The following is a 16,718-nucleotide window of genomic DNA, read 5'->3' on the forward strand; positions in this document are numbered from 1 at the left end:
ACCTCCTGGCCACAGGAAGCTGTACATGGGTTCTATAGAAAACTCCATTATAAGCCACTGTACCAGGGTGGTTATTCACTGGGAATCACTATGTTGAATGTGCACGACTCAAACACATTCAGATCACAGGCCACCCAGGTTTGGATTGTTCTGCCCAAATAGTCTCATTCACTATTACACGAGCCATGTCTGTTTTACTTGCTAGTTTATTGCAAGGATAAGTAAACGATGACTGTTAGAAAAGCTTGGAAGAAAGAAGAGGTGTCAGATAAACTCAAGGTACAGTGCACTGGCCTCCAGACAGCTTTCTGACCTGGAACCTGCTGGATAAGAGGCCCGAGCTCTGCACACTCTCGGATCCCTTCCAGAGCCGAGGACTCCATGACTGGTATTTGGAGTGATAGCATCCTTTATTCAAATTCTCTCTGATTTGCTGCTGTAGGCTTAGAGAGGCTGGTTCTTCCCGAAGGATATTAGGTGCAGTGTAAGCTGCAGATACCTGCTCAGCTGGCTAAGTCTTTAATCATGGAAAGAAGGCTCCTAAAGAAGGAAATGAAAAAGCTCCTGTAAGTATGATTGAGAATAACTTTCATTTATGTCACTCAGCAGTTGCTGGGTTTTATGTCCTAGATGGTCTGGATATTGGCAGGATGCTAAAAATCTAAGGAAAATTCTATTCCTGCATCATCAGAGAAAGCCAGATGACTTGGCCTCTGTCTCCAACCAGAGAGTATTCACAAAGCCAGATGCTGAATCTCTCGGGAGGATGTTTCTGCCAGCAGTGTGTGCTTCTGAGGCATCCCCATTCTAGAGCCTAAGATCTGGGCCCACAGCTTAGTCAGCCTGTGCTGGGTGGGGTGCGCCTTAGAAACAGCCCTGCTGGTTAAAGGTGTAGGAGAGATTTCTGAAAAATGTATCCAAGGGTTCAGCATTTAAATCGCAGCCTCTGCCTCTTTTATTATCAGTCTTTTCAACTCAATAATTCATTTTCTTTTTCTTGCCATCTGAACGTTTTTTTTTAATAAACAAAGAAAATATTAAGTTTTCCCATGGAAACAATTTGTTCTCCTCTGCTAGCTTTTCTTTGACTTGGTACTTTGTTAAGAGGTTGGTGAAAATCACAGGCCACATAAAAAGGAGGGAAAAAGGGTTACGTTGTATTTCATATGTACTATAGGCATAACAATAATACCCTTTTCATCAAAGACCATGTCAGTCCCCATCAAATGTCCTTTCTTGGCCAACTAAGATAATTATCCTTTAACAAGTCCTTAAGAAATGCTAGCATAAACAATGTTTGAATCCACGCATGTTTACATGTATGTGTTTGGAGGCCAACATACTAAAGAACAAACCGTAATCAAGAATGCCAATTCCTCCACATAGAACTGGAATTTCAAAAGTGATATAAATACAATTTTATAGCCAAATAATACATTTAGGCTACTTTGAATAAAGTACCTTGGAATTACAAAGCTTAGCGACTTAGAAGAAGAGCTTTTAAAAGCCAAAAACAAATATCCCCCAGATGGTACTTGCCCAAAATGAGTGGTAAAGACCTTGACAACCAGAAGTGTGGCCTTATGTAAACTTGAGAGATTTGCAGAGATCGACCTCAGAGTCCCAGGGTCCTTTAACCTGCATCCATTCCTCTTCCCGACTTTCCCAAAATAGCACCCTTTCTATCTTTTTTTCTCTCCTTGCCTTATCAAAAGTCACTGTTCTGAAAAGATCTGACAAGGATACACTAAAGTGGAATTACTAATATATTTTTATGCATAACTCCTCCTAAGGGTATCTGCAGTCTAATGGGAAAAATCCTTCGGGCAAAAGAATACATTTGCACAAAATATCACCTATCGAAGTTATCAACTTTGGACATTCTGCCCAAGTTTAACACGAGCAGCAAGGGTATCTTTATTTTTAACAGTGAGTCTCAGTCCTTTCAGTTTTGTCAAACCTTTTCTGCATGTGGGGATTTATCATACTCCCTGCCTTCCTATAAATTCTATTTGGACTATGTGAGTTTAATGTTTGGATAAATGTGATTTCAGTTAACGATGGTTAGACATGTTGAGCCTGCAGCGCTGCAGAATCGCTATTTAAGTCCAAGTGAAATATGAACTCAGCTACCAGAGCCATCTGTGACTACTCTTGTGTTTGGTAGAGGAGGGAGGGACTGGGCAGGAACCGTCTCCTGCTGACTGAGCCCTGGTGTCATTCCCAATGGTTCAATCCTACTCTCTTGCTTTTAAGGGGAGATTATATTGGCATCAGACTTCGGGAAAATGAATTTGACCCAAAAGGAAGAAGGCAACTCACCTTTCTAGATGATATGGTAAAAAAAGGCATGGGGGTGCGAGTCACATTTGTGTTATATGTGTATGAAGGGGACAGAACAAGGATCCAATGTGTATAATAAGGCGAACCATGATCCCCCAGAATGTTCTCTTTCTCATCTTCTCATCCTAGCATTCTCCATACGGTCTTTTCAATTCATTAAACTGAAAGAAAAAAAAAGAGAAAATAAAAGTCCTGAGACTTTTGCTATTAGAAAAGATTCAAAAGCTAAAGGAGTGCAAGGATAAATGTTACATACAAGATGTTAACATTTTTTTTGGACAGGATTAGCTATCATGTAGTTCTCAAATGTGATACTTTTTTCTTTACCATTTGCATTAATGGACAAAAACCAAAGGACTGAATAATCCGAAAATTCTTTGTGTTATTGTTCAGGTTGAAACTCAGGTTCATGTTATGGAATAAAAGTTTACTTCGCATAAAGTAAGGAAGAAAGTGTGTAGAGAACTAATTCAAAAGAAATGAGTAAATCCTCAGCTTTTCCTATTCTTGCACTAACAAAGAAGAAAGGATCTCTCCCTCCCACACCCCCTCTCCCTGTCTGACTTCCCTGTAGCTGAATAAGCATTTGGTATTCTAAAGTGCTTCTCTGTGCATGTATTAAATAGAGAAATTAAATTGATTAGATTAACTGCTTCTCAAACTTTAATGGGGTCTTATTACAAGGCTCTGTGATTCAGGAGGTCTGGGAATTTGCATTTCTAATGAACAAACAGGTGATGTCAGGGCTGCTGGTCCATGCATCAATCTTCGGATTAAGTTTCAACAATTGATCACTGTCTATTTTTTCTTTCTTTTTCTTTTCTCTCTCTCTCTCTCTCTCTCTCTCTCTCTCTCTCTCTCTCTCTCTCTCTCTCTCTCTCTCTCTCTCTCTCTTTCTTTCTCCTCCTCTTCCTTCTCCTCCTCCTCCTCCTTCTTCTTTTTTTTTTTGGATTCACTTTTCAGTTTGGTTCAGTCCCTGGAAGAAATAGAAATAATTCCATTGTTTAGAGAATGTTGGCATTAGACAGAACCTTAGAACCCATCTTAAAATACAAAAACCAAACCAACCTTCCTTTTTCTGGGGGTGAGAAAAGGAATGGACATTCGAATTGGTCCTCAGCTTTTTACTGTCTATGGGACTCTTAGCAGGTCACTTAATCAGGTCTAACTCAGACCTTTGCTCACGCGGGCTCCCCAACCTGGAGGTCCTTCTCCATCTACAGAAATTCTCCGCATCCTTCAAGCCCCAGCCCTACCATGGCCTCCTCTCTGAAGCCTCCCAGGATTCCCCAGGTGGACACACCACTTCCCCTCTGCCCGTGGGAGCGCATTTCTGTCAGTCTACTCACAGAATTAGAAGTCATTTTCTGGGTCCCTCTTCCTCCACCTTCACCTTTTTTTATTTCAAAATTTAAGAAAACGGAAGCCCAGAGAGCACCAATTGCTCACCTGAGGATATACTACAAATTGTTGGCAGTACCTAGATTTGAGCCCGGATTCCCTGGTTCCTAGTTTAGTATTCTTTCTAAGAATCTATCCTTTCTTTTTGGACCCACACAACCCAGAACAACTGCTCTAGTGGGAGATAAATGAGATGCCTGAAGCAGCCTAATGATTTCTGTCCGAGCCTCAGGTTACTGGACAAGGTTGATGATCCTCACCATTGTGGATATGACAAAACAGTAGACTAGGCTTAGCAGTGCCATTGTCATTGGGCCCAAGAAGTGCTTTGGCCAACGTCTAAGCCAGTTCCTTTGCTCTGTGTGCTTCCTGCTTCAGGCACACTATGACCTGGCCATCAGTGTTGCTTTGCAATGGCTGCATCGCTCAGAAGACCTAACTTGGCTGGAGTGGGAGAAAGTGTAAGTTGAAATAGTTTTGCTTTTTAAATCTGTGACTATGAATAATTATGGAGGAAGTTCTATCTAGGGTCTTCTACCATGAGGCACTCTGATTTGAAAACACTGCAGGGGGAGTATCTCTCTCCTTCTAGAAACCTGAAGAAATCCCAGTTGTCAACTTAGGGAAGTTGTAAAACATATGTGTTTACATATGTTGCATCTCTGCTAATTTTTATTTTTAAAAAAATTTTATTGGGGAAGGGGAACAGGACTTTATTGGGGAACAATGTGTGCTTCCAGGTCTTTTTCCAAGTCAAGTTATCCTTTCAGTCTTAGTTGTGGAGGGTGCTCCAGGTCCAGTTGCCATTGTTAGTTGCATGGGGCAGAACCCACCATCCCTTGCGGGAGTTGAGGAGTTGAACTGGCAAGCTTGTGGTTGAGAGCCCACTGGCCCATGTAGGAATCGAACCGGGAGCCTTTGGCATTAGGAGCACAGAGCTCCAGCCGGCTGAGCCACAGGGCCGGCCTGCTAATTGTTTCTATCAGATGAAAATCTTTCTTGCATAGAATGTTCTGCCTTAGAAACATGACTGTGCTTTATAATGTACATGCCATGATTTTAAGATGGCCAATTCTGTGGTTAAAGGCTGCAATCTTTTCATAAGGACAATCAAACACAACTTCTTAAGCATTTAATCAGAATGGTACCTGAGCTGAGCTGTTTGAATCACAGAATAATTTCCTTTCCAGGATTATTGGCATTTTCTCCATGTAGGCCAGGCAGACGCACTCAATTAGTAAGAACGTGAAACTAATGAGGCCAGAATTGAATAACTATTCCAAAGGCCTGTTATTTTTTCTGTTTTCATGACCTTTGAACACACACCTGGTCCTGGATGGTTGTATCCACATGTAGTTGTAAGAAGCAGAAAATCCAGTTTGAACAGACTTAAGGAAAGGAAAAAACAAAGGAGGAGGAGGTGGAGAGAGATTTATTGTCTCTGTTTGAAAAGTCCATGGGTCGATCTGCGTTAGGCAGGACTCAATTCAAAACTCAAACCATGTCATCAGTGAACCTGCCTCCTGACTATTTCTTCTGTGTGGACACTACTCCTTTTCAGCCCACTTTATTGCAACATTCAGTTCAGGAGAGAATGGATTTTTATTTTTAAATCACAGAATTGTGTCTCAATGGCTCTGTTTGCCCTGACTTGTCTGGTGGTGGAGTGGGGGATGCTGACTAGCTTAGTCCACAGTTGTTGTCTATCTTTGGAATCCAGGGTGTTGTCTGCTTCCCTAGAAGCACATAGGCTTACAGTAGCGTAAAGCAGTTCCCCCCCCCAAGCAAATTGCCACAAGAAGGTAAAGGTTCCTGGTTGGCAAAACTGTAACTGTCCACAGTTACAGTTGTGGACTAGTCTGACAAGGTTTGATAACTGCAAATCCATGGATAGATGAGGGCAAGTTCATCACCACTGTTGGAAGATTCAAAATTCAAAATGTGTACTTTACTGATGGCAGATTAATCATATCAATTTTGTAAACAAGTACATAGCACACAGATATGGGAGATTATTTATGGACTATTATCACAAGTATCAAAAACAACAAGAATAAAACATTCATATTTATTCATATTCCCTCTTAGGAAAAGGCCATTCCGTGCCAGACCCATATATCCAAACCATAGAGAAAGAGAAGCAATGATTTTATCATCTTATGCTGGAATCTTAATGGTAAGGAAAAGAACACTATGTGCATATATGGAGATTGTATATTTCCTATGCACAATGTACTATTAATGCGTATTTATTTTCTTTTTTCAACCAATGTTTGTAAATGTTTAGGATTTATTAATTGTAAATGTTTCATTTTTTTAAAGATGTACTAAAAAGACTTTGACTTCTATTTTGTATTATGAAAACATTCATTCAAGGGGGAAAAAACAAAAACAAAAACAAAAACCAGATGAAACACATAAATAATTGGAATCTGGATATTCTGATGTTTCCATTTATTCAAAAGTTATTTATTCGGTGCCCATGCCACTCAGGCACCATACAAGACATACTGAAGCTATAATAGTTTTGTTTTGTAATAAAAGAAAAGCAGTGATATGATAATGCATATTTTTGTTGTTGTTTAACAGAACAGCATCCCAATTGAGGAAGTCTTTAAAATTTATGGGGCTGATTCTTCTGCCAATTCTTGTGCTACCAAGGTAGGGGTGACCTGAGACTATCAATATAAGGGATTTTTAGAGAGAATTTGTTTATTTGATGCAGGTATAATGTTGTATTTTCAGGCATGAAATAACAGTTTTAAATAAAAATGGACAAAACCAGATGTAGTCATATCTTAATTGGGTAATAAATGTTTGTAAAATGCTTTCCTTAGATAGAAGACTGTATTGTATTTGTAATTACAAATGTGTTTCGCATAAGGCTGAGTAGAGGCAGCAAATAAAGCACCAGGCTTGGAGTCTAGATTCTGCCTCTGTTTCTGATTAACAGAATTTTTCACATATACTTTTTGTAACGTAGATCTGGTTAGTCCAAGTGCTACTCTAGTACAATGTACCATAACATCTAGAACTAGGACAAGATCTACAAGTTTCGCTCTCATGATAAATTATCTAGTTGACGGCTGCCACATTTCTCCTTCCCATCAGACTCCTTTGAAATCGCTGAAATAGAAGCAACAATGATGTGGGAGTCCAGGCCCCTGGGTATGAGTTCTGACTCCACTACTACGGAACCCTGGGTCCCTTTCTCTCTTTGGGCTTCCATATACTGACCTTTAAAAAGATAGAGTATTCTGAATGATCTTTATGGCCAGTTCAGCTTTTGCTGTTTATGAATGCGTAAACATTTAATAAACATGTAAATATGGGCTGCTATTTAGAGGTGAACTACTGATCCCTGTAGCTTTAGATGCCTCTAGAAGAAGGAACAGGAAAGGGAGAATGGGGTGGGCAGGGATGTGTAGCAGGAGGGAGTCAGGGAAGGAAGCAGGGAGAACCCGCCCCTCCCATCCAGGCCTTTTATTGCTTTCCATGTCCCCATTGGATTTGGAAGGGAGAGCAGGGAAGGGGCAGGGCTATGTCTACAGGAACATCTGCCTCCCTTGTTCTTTTACCTGTAGACCATACTGCAAACAGTGAGGCTGAATAAAGTCAAGAGCCCACCAGGTCCAGCTCAGGAGTCAAATATTTACTAAGAGTTGTAACTTTGAAACAAACTGTCCTGTTATCTGAATCCACATGTAACCTGGCTGTAGTCCTGAGACTTGGGTTCCCTTGATCACTCTAGGTTCAACTTTATTCATTCATTCATTCATTCATTCATTCATTCAATATAGCTGTAGATGCAGGGCATATAAGGGTGAGCAAGTCAGACAAGATTGCTTTTCTCATAGTTCCCATATCTTATATTGGCGCTGACATTTTATTTTGGCCACCCCAGGCCTGATACTGTTCAGAGACTAAGCTGCCCTTGGCTTTTAAAAAAAGCCCAGCTCTCTGGGTTTCTTGGAGATCCAAGCAAACCATACTCTTACATTCCTGCTTGTTTTTTTCTGCGGCTTTCTTCCTTTCAGGTTGTCCTCCTCTCCCCTTCCTCTCTGCTCCCAATCCCAACACATACACATAAATATTTGATCTCCAAACCCCTCTGTTTCCAGTCACTGTGTTTCCCCCCTTCGTCTTCTGTTGCCTTGGGGAGGTCTAGGTCAGGCCTCAGGCATGTCTGATCTGTTCGTCTTGACTCACATGGCCAGAGGGCAAATACGGACAATGACATTCTGGAGTGGATGACATTGTGAACCCCTCCAGTGGCCAGGACATCAATCAAAAAGGTTTGCGAACATGGGTGTCTGAGTAACTTGGATGAGCCAGGTTCACGTAAAGGAGCCAGAATGGGAAGCCACAATGTTTAGAGGTGGGCCAGCCAATCTCTATCTATGCATCTGATCACTCACTTATTCATTAAAGAACCTTTACTCGTCACCTTCTCTGTTCTGCTGTACACAGTCTCTGTCCTCACCACAAGGACCAATAATAAAAAGCCCAGATGTGCACATCGACTACATAATGAGCCGCGCCGAAGGGAAATAGATAATGTACTCGTAGAAGGGACTTTCCTTCAAAGGTCTGCGTTGGCTTACTGACGCAGTGGATGAGTGTGGGCTCATTTATTGATGTGTACATGAAAGACACTTTGTACAATGGGTAAGCACAAGGATTCTAAAGGCAGGCGGCTGGGGTTTGAACCCCAGCTCCCCCAGCTACATAACCAGCAGAATAACACTAGATAAGTCTTCTCAGATCTGTCAGTCTCGATTTCATTTGCAAAAAGAGGAACAAGAAGATGGGGTTGTTGTGGCCAATGAAGTGACTTAGAACCCGTAAAGCCCTTAGTGCTTGGCTCCTGGTAACCTCAAAATATGAGCTATAGTTAAGGTTCTGATATTCGGGGGTTGGGTATCTGATTTCCTCTATGTCCCACTAACTCAGGGTTTCTCAACATTTTACACCACATAATTCTTTGTTGTGTGTGTAGGGGATGGAGTCAGGCTGGCCTGTGCCTTGTGAGAAGTTTACCAGCATCCCTGGGTAATCCTGTACCCATTAGATGCCAGTAGCTTCCCCTAAGTCATGACAACCAAAAATGTCTCTAGACTTTGCTAAATGCCCCCTAAGAGGCGAAATCACAGCTGGTTGAGAACCACTGTTCTAAATATTCAAAAATTAAATAGCTCATCGAGCATCCATGTGTATTATTAATATAACATAAACTTTGTGTATTTTAGACAATGAAATATCACAAAGGGTTTGATATGATTTGAGCTACAAATACAAGAGCCAGGATCATCTATCTCTGTGGGCCTCCCACGTTCCTCCCGCTCAGGGCTTTCTCCTGTGGCCACACATCTGCTGCCCTCAGGGATCTCCTCCACATCTTAAATAAAGAATACCAGACCCTCTCGTGTGGCAATTCAAAGATTGCAAATTATAAGAGCTATTCTAAAACAGTCTTTGGCGCTTAACAATTTCAAACTTTTTAACTAGGAGAAGGGTTGCTCAAAAAAAATAGTTATTGCCAAAAGTTCTTCTCTAATTGCTTTATATATTTGATTGACCCTTTGATTCCTTTGGATAAAATGTCTCCCAGGCAACAGCTAAAATCCTCCCCAACAAGACCTTAAAGCCCTTTTGAATACTAATCAGATTATGTAGAATTTCCAGCCACCAGAATTGGCCACAGGATACAATACGGGTACTGTGCACAGGCTGGATGGCTTTCATCAGAACTATTTGCTGCCACCTGGTGACAGAAAGGCCGAGTATTATTCACTAATCTATTAATATTAGCTTCAGGTTTTATTCCTGATAAGGAGTCGTGTTTCTGCTGAGGACCTTGGATCCATAGAAGAAATCTAAGGACCTCACTAAGAGGGAGTTATTTACAATTAGGTTCAGATAAATGTAAACGGCCCTACTTAATTTTAAACTAAAGAAAACATAAGCATAAATCTTCCTTCAACAAATAAAGCAAGCAATAAAAATATTCTTCAGCTCCATTTAATGGAGAAAGAGGGGAAAAGGAAAAGGACTTTACACCTCTCATCTTCTCCCCCTTCCCCTTGCAGTTGGAAGAAATTTTTGCTGAATGTGCTTTGGACATGATTTGACACTCAATAAGTACTTGAATCAAGAAATACCAATCATAACAACACTTTTACATTGATACAATGAAGGTATTAGTAAGTAACATTAAACTGAAAAAAGAAGACATGATTCACTCTAAGTTTAGGATTTAAATTGCATCCTACTTTTAAATAATGTTTTATATAAACCACACAGGAAGCTACATTAACTGCTTGCATGAATCGTCAGATCATCAGGACTCATAGACCATTTCAGCTGGAAATGACCTTTAAAATCATTGGGTTCTATCTTCAGTAAACAGAGAAACTAGAACGTGGGAAGCTTGTATCTTCTAAGTGCAGAAATGCAGCAGAACGACATATAACAAGACTTTCTGAGAGGATCACTTCATAAGCTATATAAATGTCTAACCACTAAAAAAAAGAATGACATATGAGCCAATTCTCTTTTTCTTGTATCTTGCATACATTATCCTAAAGGACTATTATCATAGCTATAATTGCCCCATACTAATATAAAGCCTCCTTTCAATTACTTTCTGTGCTTTAGGGTCAGCTTTCTGAATAGATTAAGTGCTTCTTGAGGTTAAAGGCTACAGTTTATGCTTAGGTTTGCTTCTTTACAATGCTGGATATGAAGTAAACTCTCAATAAGTATTTTTTGTCATTTGAATAAAAGACTGAGGTCAATTTTAGAACTGCCCCTGCTAAGGGGGCTCTAACTGTTCTATCAATAAAAAGAACAAAGACATCCTCATTTATTGTTTAATACATGTTTTCTGTAGGATACAACGAAAACCCATAGTACGAAAACCCATAGTAATATTGAAAAACAGATGTTTACTTCTCACACAAAAGGATTCTGGAGGTAGGCAGACCAGGGCTGGTACCACAGCTCCACAAAGCTGTCAGGAACACAGGCTTCTTCCAGGTCTCTGCTCAGTCATGCCTGTTGCAATTACAAAATAATACATAAATATAGTCCTTTTCTTAAAGAAAAAAAAAAAAAGTCCCCAAATACCCACCTATATATAAACTACACAATGATCTTTGAGCTCAAATGCCTGCGGAAATACAAATTTCTACCTACTTCAAAGGGATACCAATTATGTAGGGACTTGATCATTAAAAGTGTGATCATTAAGAGCTTTGTATGATAAAAGAGAGTAGAAAATTTTCTACTGCCCTACTAAATCTAAAAATAGTTATTTGTTTTGTTGTCCTCGTTGTTTGCTGTGTGCCTCAGTTATACATCATATAAGAGTGTCCTACTGATTAAATGGCATATTTGTGCAAATGCCTACATAAAGAGAATTGTGTAATCAACTTTTACTCCTTCGAAATAAGAGTTCTGTAAATATAAAACCTGAATCTCTATCAGTGAGGAGGCAGAAAATTGTTTATCTTGCAGTGAAATGTTAATTATTTTCGGCCTCCTGGCTCTGATTAGTTATTTGTCAGCAATTCACTCAACCATTCTCTGGATCCTATGAGGGAAGTGGTGGCCACGTTGCCGCCATGGGTAACTATGCAATAGAGAGAATTGAGTCAGGGAGAAAAATGATGATGATGATGATGGACATCAGTAATAATTATTATTGTCATTACATTTAAAGCTACTATATTGTATTATGTGCCACACACTATTCTAAGCACTTTACATATGCTAACTCTTTAATCCCTACAATTCTATAAGGTAGGTACTGGTATTATTATTATCACACGAAGAAACGGATACAGAGAAGTTAAATGACATGCCCAATATCACACATTTTATAGATGGTGCAGCCTGCATTCAAATACAGCCAGTTTGACACCAAAGTTCATGCTGTTAACCACTATTGCCTGTACTAGAATCATAGTTATTCAGCTAGTCAATAACATTGGAGTGCCTACTATGTGCTAGGCGCTCTCTAAGGCAGTGGAGATAAAAGGTTAAATTAGCTAACCAGCCTCCCGCCTTCCACACTCCAATCCATTCTCCACATAGCAGTTGTTTTTCATTTTAAACCTAAATCAGACCTTGTAACACTACTGCTTAAAAATATTTCAATGGCTTCCGTTGCTCCCTGGAATCAATTGCAATGTATAACTCTGTACCATGACCAACAAGGACCCACGTGAGCTGGGTCCTTCATTCCTCTTCCGCCTCTTCTACAATTTCCCCCTTTCTCACTATGGTCTAGACACACAGGATTCCTTTCTATGTGTGGAAAGCACAAGCTTATTCCAAGAAATCCTTCTTATTCCCTTTGCCTCTCCAGGTCTTCCCATGGCTGGCTTCCGGCTCATCCTGCCAGTCTCAGCTGAAACATGGCTTCCTTCTAGAGACTTTCTCTGTCCTCTCCATCTGAAATGGTGGTTGCCCAGTAACTCCCTAGCACATCATCTGTTTAGTTTCTTGATTAAACTTATCACAATGTATAATCACCCTGGTTGGCTAATAGTTAGTTTTTTTGTCTCTCCTCACTCGGCCCTAGAAAGGCAGGAACTTTGTCTGTCTTACTATCTACAGCTCCTAAAACAGAGCCTGGCCCATCGTAGGTGCTCACTGAAAACTTATTGAATGAATGAAGGAAGGAACAGTTCTAGCCTTAAAGAAGTGTCCAGTGTAGTGCAATAGACAGTGGATTATAACTAACTATAACACACTTGGTTTGTTCTATGTGACATCATGCTTTGAATTCACAGATGAGCAAGTCAATCATTCTGTCTTGGGGTGGGGTGAGAGGCAGGAGGCCAGCATGGGAGAGTTGAGGCCTTGAGATGTCGGGGCAAGTTTCTCAGAAAAGGTGACATTTGAGCCACATCTCAAAGGAAAAGTAGGAGCCTCTAGGCAAAGTAAGAGCCTCTGGGCAAAAAAGAAGGAGATCGCTATTCTAGGTAAAGGGAAATATTTGAAGAGCACCAGTGTGTGAAATGGCATTCTAGGTAAAGAGAACCCAGCGGGTAGAGGCAGTATGTGAATGTGCATGATGAATGAAACATGAGCCTCACCAGTAGACTGTAGTAACATCTAAGGACTGTGTCAACAGGCCAAGAGCGGTAACTACTAGGCATTAACAGCACAAAGTGTGTGCAGCTTTTAAAAGCAGCATTTTTTCTCTTTCAGGTTCCCCAAGCTACACCTTTCCACCTCTCCTTGCATCCTTTTGCCATGTTAACAGCACCCAAGGCAGCAGAATATGCCCGCAAACAGAGTAAGCCTCTTCACTTTCATCTGCTTAGAGAAATTTAAGTAAAACTGGGAGGGAAATTCAGCAAGTAAATTCGAAGTTGTTATGGTAATCGGATCTCTCTGGTTGAATTAAAAAGAACTGGGAGCATTTGTGACTTGATTTCCCTCCATTATTGAAATCAGGGAAGTCTTATTTCTCAGACACTTTGGTGATGGGACCAAAGCACTCTGGAATGGAACTTGGGTAGACCCAGTTTTTTAAAAAAAAATTGTGCAGATACGGTTACTACATGTATTTCTAGGTGTGAAGTTAAGAAGAGGAGCAACGAATAAAAATGCCACCAGCAGCTCTGTAAGGGAAGCAAATGCCACAGAACAAAAATCATCCAAAAATTTATCTTTGGACACACGGTCAAAGAACAAAGTAGGTCTGAAAACATAAACCGGACCAAACTGATACCAGATGTTTTGGGAGTATTTTACTTATATGGTAGTTAAAAGTCTGGTCTCTAGAGGTAGATGCTCTGGGTTTGAATCTAAAGCCCACTATTTATTATCTGCGTGACTTCAGACAAGTTACTTAACCTCTCTATTTCTTAGTTTCCTCTTCTGCAAAATGGGAAGATTGTTGGATTGATTAACTGAAATTGTGCATGTTAAGAGGTTAGAACAGTGGCTTACACAGAGTAAACCATAAATAAATATTAACCACTATTACCTTTCAGCATTTGAGAAATGCTATTCACAAGTTAATCAGCTGTTATTCTGTGGGTTCAAATAAGTGTGTACATGGTTATAGTAAAAATTTCAAACAATACAAAAATTATAAGTGAAAAGTAAAAGAATCCCCTTTTCCCCCCCACACCTTTCCTACTCCTCAGAAATAACCATTGTTAATATTTCTTGTGATATTCAAATATTACTATACTTATATATATAGAAATATGCATACATGTATGTCTCACTGATTTGTTAGAAATAACCAAGAAATAAATTAAAGAAATAAATATTTTTAGTAAGAGACAAATATTTTATTAAACATATAAAAATATGGTTTCACAGTTTATTGTTTGAAGAAGTTTTTCATTTTTTATACTTGAGCTTCTTTGTCTTTTCCTTTATGGCTTATGGATATCACATCATGTCTTTTAGCTAATAAACAATTTTTTAACCTTAAGATGAAACAATGCTGTATTCAGAATCTTCTATTTATTTTCAGCCACTGAATTTCTTCATAAAGTAAAGGAAAAGGAGAAACTACATTTTAAAAATCCAGGTATTCTGGCAAACAGTTTTAAATATTTCCTTTATACTGTCTTGGTATTAATAGCACATTATTAGTCAGAATAGGTATAAACAATACCATATCCTAGGACAGTGTCAATATTGGGCAGATTACTAGGAAATGAATTTGGAATGGACAGGGAATTGCATGATGATAAAGGTCAATTCTCCAAGAAGACATAACAATCCTTAACATGTATGCACTCAACAATAGAGCAAGCAACTACATGAGGTAAAAAAAACCTCATGGAACTGCAAGGAGAAGCAGATGACTTCACTATTCTACTCAGAGACTTCAACACCCCTCTACCAGAAATGGAGAGAGGGCAATTTAAGTAAAAGTTCACAGCAGTATACAAGAAATTCTAAATAATATGCTGCAAGGGTAACACACAACTGCTAAGGGGCAAATAAATGATTTGCTTTGAGTATGGTTATCAAAGAAAGCATTACCTTTATTATTTTCTTTTATTTGGAAATAATTTCAAGCTTAGAGGAAAGCTGCAAGAATAGTAAAAGAACCCTCATACACCTTTTACTCAGATTCACCAATTGTTAACATTTTGCTCTGTTAGCTATATCATTTTTTCTCTCTGCCCTTCTCCTTCTGTCCTTGTCTCTTTCTCTCTGTGTATAGATATGTCTTTCTTTCCTGAGCCATCTGAAGTTATATTACCATATCATTTTACCCCTATATACTTCAGTGTGTACTTCCTAAGAACAAAGTCATTCTCTTAAATAACTTTGATAGTCTTATGTAATCTATGGTCTATATACAAATTTTTAAGGACCCAAAAATGTCCTTATTTTTTTTCTTTCTTTCTGTACAGAATTCAGTGTGGGATCACATATTGTACTTAGCTGAAAAATATAACTCAATTTCCAAATGCCTCAGAACAGTTCCATGGAAATTCTTTTGTACCTATATCCATTTTAACTCATCTTTTTCAACAACTTAGTATCTGATATTTGACCTTAACTTCCTATAGATTGAAAGCTGATGGTTGTGTCCATGTTGAATTGACATGCTTGATACCAAAATCATCTTTTTATTCTGCAGGTCACTTAGAAACTTGGGATTGCACCATGGGGCTTTGTAATAAAGTCTCTGGGAGAGGAAAAGAAACATCATCTTAAAACTGCACCTCTTGACAGTACGTTTTTTTTTACAGTTAGCTTTTGATGCAAACTACATGGAAGTATTATTTTTAGATGTTGAACTTTCTTCTCTTAGAATCATATTGCATGGCTACATTTGACTTAAAAACTGTATGTATCTTACACTACTTCATTGTGAGTGGAAGACTATTGGTTGGAGAATTCTAAGAATACAGAGAATTTCTATGTCAGAGCAGGCTGGCTTTGTAGCACATTTTGTTTAGCACTGAATATTGCAGAGTGGTGAAATAGAAGGCAATTTTCTGAAGTTTCTATCCAAAATAAAATTAATCTGTCATTGATAGCCTTTGTTATGTTCTCATATGGAAACATTTAAAAACATTTCAATAAAGCATTATAAGAAGAATGAGTGTAGGCTTTCTTTTGCTAGGAGGAAAAGAAAATATTCCAGTCTTTCAGTACCTTTCCAAAATGCTGATTAGGCACACGCCTAAGCTTGTAAATATTTGAGTAACAATGTGACCAAATGAATGTGAGTACAGATTATACTTTTCTTAAGGTTTTCATGTGCCATCTTTCTGCAGAACAGTTTTTCGTTTGTTTGTTTTTAATGTGTGCAAAAACACATGTGTGGTTTGTTGACTTCTGCTAAAAATGGTAGTGTGTTCTGATGTGGGGTTGTGGCTGGAAAGACCAATGCGGCCTTTCCCATACTGGTTTAGTTATGGCTATAACTGAGGTTTACCAGTAGACCTGCAGCATTAGGTGAGAGACAAAGAAGTGTATCAGTGACCTATGGTCCCTGGGTACGCTGCCAGGTGTCTAACCTCATAGGACTTCACCCAGTTATTTTTGTGTAGCACTGCTAGTCGCGAGGGTACATTTTTTCTTTGTGGCTATTGCTGTTTCTCCTTTTAACATCTGAACACTTGCTTCACATGCTGCCCGAGGACTTTCACAAATGGCATTGTGGACATACTGCTAGCTCCAGTTGCATATCCTTTCAGAGTCCCTTCACGGGTCGCGTGAAGCACACAGGTGCTTGATTTTTGTCTTTCTACATACACAAGGGATGACAAAAGATGAGCTGGGGGTTGGAGTCACCCCTGCGTATCTGAGGAGTGCTTTAAAATCAATAGGTTGGCAGAAAGCACTTTAGGCTGTCATCTGGGCTCTGTGACACGTCAGGGAGGGAAAACTCAGGCAAATCATGATACTAATTTCAGGACATCTCTTTATTTTAGCCCAAGAAGACGTGTTTAATCACAAGACAAAATATGCCTATT

At 39.3% G+C, this 16,718-nt stretch overlaps 1 protein-coding gene across 1 annotated transcript in view; it reads left to right on the forward strand.

Annotated features, from left to right (window-relative positions):
- The first annotated feature begins 379 nt into the window (after positions 1–379).
- The window catches only part of LOC117026305 (gamma-crystallin B), a 32,899-nt gene continuing 16,560 nt past the window's right edge, over positions 380–16,718 (forward strand). The window contains exons 1-4 of the mRNA XM_033112999.1: positions 380–566; positions 5,833–5,920; positions 6,334–6,405; positions 12,964–13,051. Coding sequence (XP_032968890.1) covers positions 526–566; positions 5,833–5,920; positions 6,334–6,405; positions 12,964–13,051 — 289 coding nt within the window. The 5' untranslated portion in view covers positions 380–525. The remainder of the gene's footprint in view (positions 567–5,832; positions 5,921–6,333; positions 6,406–12,963; positions 13,052–16,718) is intronic.

Source organism: Rhinolophus ferrumequinum, chromosome 8, assembly GCF_004115265.2.
Source record: "Rhinolophus ferrumequinum isolate MPI-CBG mRhiFer1 chromosome 8, mRhiFer1_v1.p, whole genome shotgun sequence".
NCBI lineage: Eukaryota > Metazoa > Chordata > Mammalia > Chiroptera > Rhinolophidae > Rhinolophus > Rhinolophus ferrumequinum.